Genomic DNA, 7,500 nt, shown 5'->3' on the forward strand with positions numbered 1-7,500 from the left:
AGAGGAGTGGGATGGAGAGGAGTGGAGTGGAGAGGAGTGGAGTGGAGAGGAATAGAGAGGAGTGGAGTGAAATGGAGAGGAGTGGAGAGGAGTGGAGTGAAGTGGAATGGAGTGGAACGGAGAGGAGTGGAGTGGAGAGGAGTGGAGTGGAGCGGAGAGGAGTGGGGTGAAGTGGAATGGAGTGGAACGGAGAGGAGTGGAGTGGAGAGGAGTGGAGTGGAGTGGAACGGAGAGGAGTGGAGTGGAGAGGAGTGGGGTGAAGTGGAATGGAGAGGACCGGAGAGGAGTGGAGTGGAGAGGAGTGGGGTGGAGTGGAGTGGGGTGAAGTGGAATGGAGAGGAGTGGAGAGGAGTGGGGTGAAGTGGAATGGAGTGGAGTGGAGAGGAGTGGAGTGGGGTGAAGTGGAATGGAGAGGAGTGGAGTGGAGAGGAGTGGGGTGAAGTGGAATGGAGAGGAGTGGAGTGGAGTGGGGTGAAGTGGAATGGAGTGGAATGGAGTGAACCGGAGAGGAGTGGAGTGGAGAGGAGTGGAGTGGAATGGAGTGGAACGGAGAGGAGTGGAGTGGAGAGGAATGGAATGGAGTGGAACGCAGAGGAGTGGAGTGGAGACGAGTGAAGTGGAATGAAGAGGAGTGGAGAGCAGTGGGGTGAAATGGAATGGAGTGGAACGGAGAGGAGTGGAGTGGAGAGGAATGGAATGGAGTGGAATGGAGTGGAACGCAAAGGAGTGGAGTGGAGACGAGTGGAGTGGAGTGGAGTGGAGAGGAATGGAATGGAGTGGAATGGAGTGGAACGGAGAAGAGTGGAGTGGAGACAAGTGGAGTGGAGTGGAATGAAGAGGAGTGGAGAGGAGAGGTAACTCACGAGTCCGTGACAGCCAGGACGGTGTAGGTCTGGGGAGCGGTCAGTCCCTTGCACGAGTTGCCCCCCTTCACATCACACTTGAAATTGATCGGCCGACAGGGGAAGGTAGGATGTCCGTCGAAACCATTAAAAATAAGCCTCTGTCCGCCCTGAACACAATGTCCATCGGCCTTTACATTATTATCATGATTAAGATTATTATGATTATTATGATTATTATTATGATTATGATTCTTCTTCTTCTTCTTATGTATTGTATTGTGTTGTATTGTGCTATGTTGTGTTGCACTCTATCATACTGTATTGTACTGTATTGCATGACATTGTATTGCATTGTATTGTATCACTCTTAGTACTTGTATTGTATCACTCTCAGTATTGTATGCATTGTATTGTATTGTTTTGTATTGTATTGTCAAGCCCTGACTGCGTTGGGTTACGTTGCTGGTCAAGTATCTGCTTAGCAGATGTGGTGTAGCGTATATGGATTTGTCCGATCGCAGTGACGACTCCTTGTGTAACTGTATTGTATTGTATTGTATTGTATTGTATCGTATTGTATCACTCTTCTTTGTCACAAAATATTTCTCTGTGTGAAATTCAGGCTGCTCTCAGGGAGAGCATGTCGCTTCACTGAGAGCGTCACCCCTTTTTTTCTCCCCCCCCCCTTTCTCTCTCTCTCTCTCTCTCTCTTTGTTTTTCATTCCTGCAATTTTTTTGTGTTTTGTTTTTGTTTTCCTATCGAAGTGGATTTTTCTTCAGAATTTAGCCAGGGACAACCCTTTTGTTGCCTTGGGTTCTTTCACGTGCGGTAAGTTCATGCTGCGCCCGGGACCTCCGTTTATCGTCTCTTCCGTTCGTGGGCTTCGACTCTCATGTTCATCACTCGTATGCACGAGTGGTTTTGTTTTGTTTGTTTGTTATTTTGGTTTGTTTGTTCGTTTTTATTTAGCGTGTATGACCGTTTAATCCCCGCCATGTGGGCAGTGGGGGGTATAATAATAATAATAATAATAATAATAATAATAATAATAATAATGGTATTTATATAGCGCTGGATCTTGTGCAGAGACAAATCAAAGCGCTTTCGCACCAGTCATTCACACGCATGCATAACTCTAATACTGCAGAAACTAAAGACAAGGAAGGGCAGGCAAGGGAGGCTATTTTGGGAAGAGGTGGGTTTTAAGGCCAGACTTGAAAGAGCTGAGTGTGGAGATTTGACGAAGCGAAAAAGGAAGTTCATTCCAATCGCAAGGTCCAGAAACAGAGAAAGAACGGCGGCCAATAGTCGAGTGTTTGAATCTGGGTATGCGTAAACAGAGTGGATCCGAGGCCGATCGTAGTGAGCGAGATGGAGTGTAGAGGCGAAGGCAGCCGCAGAGATAGGAAGGGGCAGTTTTGTGAATGCATCTATAACATAGAGTGCTGATCTTGTACTTTATTCGGTGTGAGACAGGGAGCCAGTGGAGATGTTGCAAAAGAGGAGTGATGTGCTCAGATCTTTTCTTTCTGAGGACGAGTCGGGCAGCAGAGTTTTGTATGCGCTGAAGGGGCTGAATGGATGAAGCAGGCAAACCAGACAATAAAGAGTTACAGTAGTCAAGGCGAGAGAGAATGAGAGACACGACAAGTCTAGATGTTGCGTCAGTGGATAGATATTTCCGGACGGCACTGATGCGTCGCAGTTGACAGTAGCAGGACTGACATGTCTGACTGATAAATTTTTGCATGGACAGTGTATTGTCAAGGACAACACCGAGGTTCCTGACTGACGTGGAAAGAGGGATGGATGTACTGCCAAGTTTGATTGTGTCAATTGTGATGGAAGACAGTTTTTGTTTAGTTCCTATGATCATTGCTTCAGTTTTGTCCGCATTCAATTGTAACTTATTTCGAGTCATCCAGTTTTGAATGTCCAGGAAGCAGTTGGATGTTTCTTGCAAGAGCGACAACAATTTTTCAGGGGTATCACTCTTCTGGAGTTGAGTGTCATCAGCATAAGAATGATGACTGATATTATGGCGGTTGATAATTTCAGCGAGAGGAGCAGTGTACAGTGTGAAGAGCACTGGGCCTAAAACAGATCCCTGTGGGACTCCATGTTCGATTTTAACGGGTTCAGATTGGAAATGATCAACAGTGACAGACTGGAATCGATCAGTGAGATAAGATTTGAACCAGTTTAGAACAGTGCCGTTGATACCAAATGTAAAATGAAGACGGGAAAGAAGGATTGAATGGTCTATCGTATCAAAGGCGGCTGACAAGTCGAGGAGAGTGAGAAGGGAAATTTTTCCTGAGTCGGACGCTATCAGTAGATTGTTCAGAATGTGGAGGAGAGTGGTTTCGGTGCTATGGTCAGCGCGATAGGCAGACTGAAATGGGTGGATGAGATTGTTGAAACAAAGGTGGTTGTTAAGCTGCTTGAGGACAGCTTTTTCAAGGAGTTTGGACATGAATGGAAGATTAGAAACTGGTCGATAGTTTTTTCAAAATGTTTGCGTCAAGGTTGGGTTTCTTCAGAAGAGGCCGGACGATTGCAGTTTTGAAAGTGGATGGAAACGTTCCAGTGAGAAGGGATGAGTTGACAATATTAGTGATTGTGGGGAGAAGATGTGAGACACATTGGGAAAAGACCAAGGCTGGTATAGGATCGAGCTCACAGGATTTTACTGTCATTTCTTTTAGGATTTCATGAACTTCTGTTTCAGTCAATGGATTGAAGGAATGGAGAGGAGTGCCGCTGAATTGAGGATCAGGATGAACAGGTTGGAAAGACATTTGGTCTAAGATGGTACGAATATTTTGGACTTTGTCGAAAAAGAAAGAGGAGAAGACATTGGGGAGTTCAGATAAAGTGTAGGTAGAAGGAAGAGGAGTCCTTTTTGCAGTTCCGAGAAGATTTGACATGACAGAGTAAAGAGATTTGGTGGATGTGGCATCGAGAACTTGAGAAGAAAAGAAGTTTGTTTTTGCTGATGAGATCATATGTTTGACTTTATTTATTTGTTTTCGGAATATTTGATTGTGGACTTGCAGTTTTGTTGATCGCCATCGTCTTTCCAGTTGGCGACGTTTGCGTTTTGCAAGTCGAATGTCTTGTGTGTACCATGGGGCGGAGGGTCTGTCAGGGAGCATGCGGGTAGTGAGGGGTGCATGTTCATCCAGCAGTTGAGAGAGGACAGTGTTGTAATGTGTGGATACGTCGGTAAGGGAAGAAATTTTGGAAAGGCGTTCAGCAGCTTGAGAAGAAAAAGTGTTAATGTTGATGGATTTCAGGTTGCGACGAGTAACAGATTTTTTGGTTCTGGTAGGTTTTGAAATATTAAGCAAGAATATAACAGCAGAATGATCGGAAGAAAGTTTGTCAGTTACAGTCACTGACGCAACCATGGCATCAGACTCACGTGCGATTAGCCAGTCCAACGTATGGCCAGATCTGTGTGTTGGTTCTGTAACGAACTGAGAGAGAGAATGAGTGGACAGAGATTGACATAGGCGTTTGACATCAGTGGAAGTCTGGTTGTCGAAATGAAAATTGAAATCTCCGAGGATAATAAGTTTGCCAGAACGAAGGTTGTAGTAATCAAGTAGTGTTCGGAACTCATCGTGAAACTGAGAAGATGTTAGGTTATTTTTTACGACAAGGCGGAGGACGATAGAGACAACAGAAGATGATTGAGTGACCGGGAACACTGAGAGTGACTTCTAGCATTTCGAAGGTATCATGTGGAAAGGCGTGGTGATGGGAGAAGGAGAGGGAAGACTCCAAGATATCTCTGTAGACGGTGGCGATGCCACCTCCACGAGACAATCGAGGAAGTGACATAGTTTTGTATCCAGGTGGGGTCAGTTGTTTAAGTTTGGGTTCGTGACCTTGTGACTTTAACCAGGTTTCGGTAAGAAATACGATATCAAAGTTTTTTTCAAAAATAAAATCAGAAATATAGTCAGTCTTTTGATCAGGGCAGACAGACTGAGCATTGAACAGACAGGCGTGAAAGAGATCAGAGGTAAGGAGAGAGGAATCCAATGGTGAAGCAGGTGAGTCAGGCAGACAGACAACAGAAGAAGAAGATGGTGACTGAGCAGTGGAGGACAATGGGAAGGAAGAAAAAGGTCCGGGAGTTGAGACAGGTGTGGCAGGAGTAGGAAGCGGAGCAGAGGCTATAACTGGCACGGGGGATACATTGCAGTTCGGTATATGCTGGGTATGTTCTTGTTTCCGTAACTCACGGGGTGGGGAGTGGGGGTGGGGGGCAGGGGCAGGGACAAACAGACAGACAGACATATGATCACAGACATATGATCACTGAACCTTTTTGTTAACCAGCTTGATCTTCTGAAGGCGCCCCGTGATTTGAGCCAAGTTACTGGGCAGAGATGTCATCCTACTCAGGTACCATGTACCTACGGACACACACACACACACACACACACGCACGCACGCACTCACGCACGCTCACACACATACACACACGCACGCACGCACGCACGCTCATACACATACACACACGCACGCACGCACACACACACACACACACACACACACACACACACACACACACACACACGCACACAGACACACATACACACACACACACACACACACACACACACACACACACACACACACACACACACACACAGCAGAAATCGTTCAGTTGTTGAACAGTTATTGTTTCGACGTCCTGTGTTCACATGGAAACAGACAATCCGGAAGACAAGACATAGAGATTAATGTGGTAATAATTATCCCATTTCCCAAGCAACCATTTATGTATTCATTCATCTGTTTATTGATTTACTTATCTGTGTTTTGACTCACATATGTAAATATTGTGATCCTATATGATAACCCGGTGTCCCGTGTGTGTGTGTGTGTGTGTGTGTGTGTGTGTGTGTGTGTGTGTGTGTGTGTGTGTGTGTGTGTGTGTGTGAGTGTGTGTGTGTGTGTGTGTGTGTGTGTGTGTGTGTGTGTGTGTGTGTGTGTTATTCGTGTGTGTGTGGAGTGGTGTGGTGGTGGTGGTGGTGGTGGTGGTGGTGGTGGTGGTGTGTGTGTGTGTGTGTGTGTGTGTGTGTGTGTGTGTGTGTGTGTGTGTGTAATGGTAAACTTTATTATTGTGATTTTCTCTAGAAATTATTTGATTGCCAATACCAAATTTGGATGAAACATAGCGGGGGAAAAAAATCAGTCAGACCAATAATAGGTTAGAAGTCTTCCGGGTTAAACTGTATTTCCGGACCATGAACAGTTTATTTCGTTGAGGATCCGGATCCAAAACAAATCACAATCTAGGTTTAGGTTTGAAGACGACCAGACCTCGTTTTTCTTGTTCGCAATTTAAGAAAAAAAACAAAACAACACAGAGTGACACTACACTATAGGCGTGGCTCCTGCATATGAATGTTTTATTAAAGTGGATACTGAATCAACAAGAATGAACATAAAGCGGCAATATGCTGTACAGTGTGCTCGCTGTAAGTCAGCAAACTGGGATTGTACTAATCAATCATGGAAGAATGTGTTCTGCATATACACAAGCTGAATCAATGTGATGACTTTCATTAATTTCATTTTGACCTACTTTCGTGATTCTTGTTTGTTTTTTGTTTTTTTGTTTTGTTTTTTTAATCAACAAGCCAATCAATCAATCAGTTAATTACAGTATATCAATTGATCGATTCAACGATGAAATGATCAATCATTTATCCATTGAATGATTTATTTAATCATCTATTCATTTATCTATTTATATATTTAATTATTTGTTTCTTTATGTATTTTTTTTCTCATTTATTCATTTACTCATTTATTTATTTACTTATCAATGCATTTAATTGTCTTTTTGACTCACTTGTGTAAACAAAGTGAGTCTATGTTTTAACCCGGTGTTCGGTTGTATGTGTGTGTGTGTGTGTGTGTGTGTGTGTGTGTGTGTGTGTGTGTGTGTGTGTGTGTGTGTGTGTGTGTGTGTGTGTCTGTGTCTGTGTCTGTGTCTGTGTCCGTGGTAAACTTTAACATTGACATTTTCTCTGCCAATACTTTGTCAGTTGACACCAAATTAGGCATAAAAAAAGGAAAAATTCAGTTATTTTTAGTCATCTCGTTTAAAACAATATTGCACCTCTGGGATGGGCACAAAAAAAATAAACAATGAAGCCTAATTATATGCAAACTGCATTTACTGTTATGTTTATAATTTTTGTATTCTCTAAACTTGGCACTTTGATCTGATATTCTGACCCAACAACAAGAGCAGTCATTATTATCATTTTTTTTGTTCAGACAGGAACTTCTTTTGCTAAGCATGGAAGTTTTATTTATTGTGCAAACGTTTTGGTGCAGATAGTTAAAAAAAAAAAAAGAAGGAAATTACTCTGTGATTAATGCTAGGGGACTTAGTTTGCCACAAGTGAGTCTTGAAGGCCTCGCCTGTCTTTTTTTTTTTTTTTTCTGTTGTTGTTGTCACCATCACAATCATACCGTTTACCTTGAAGATCGGTGAAGTTGACAGGTGCCAGAGAGGACGTGTCACTAAGGTCGCAGGGCGGCTCGATGCTGTTTGTAGCTGCACTGCCCACAACAACTGCCGCTGCCACTGATGCCAGAAGCAGCATGATGAGTGCTGAA

General features: G+C 43.8%; 1 protein-coding gene across 1 annotated transcript in view; it reads right to left on the reverse strand.

Annotated features, from left to right (window-relative positions):
- LOC143287393 (uncharacterized) overlaps positions 1–7,500 on the reverse strand; it is a 10,201-nt gene that overhangs the window by 2,599 nt on the left and 102 nt on the right. Inside the window, exons 1-3 of the mRNA XM_076595372.1 lie at positions 7,361–7,500; positions 5,185–5,276; positions 864–1,012 (exon numbers count right to left, since the gene is read on the reverse strand). The exon at positions 7,361–7,500 is cut by the window's right edge and continues 102 nt beyond it. Coding sequence (XP_076451487.1) covers positions 864–1,012; positions 5,185–5,276; positions 7,361–7,500 — 381 coding nt within the window. The remainder of the gene's footprint in view (positions 1–863; positions 1,013–5,184; positions 5,277–7,360) is intronic.

This window comes from Babylonia areolata, chromosome 11 (assembly GCF_041734735.1).
Source record: "Babylonia areolata isolate BAREFJ2019XMU chromosome 11, ASM4173473v1, whole genome shotgun sequence".
NCBI classification, from domain to species: domain Eukaryota; kingdom Metazoa; phylum Mollusca; class Gastropoda; order Neogastropoda; family Buccinidae; genus Babylonia; species Babylonia areolata.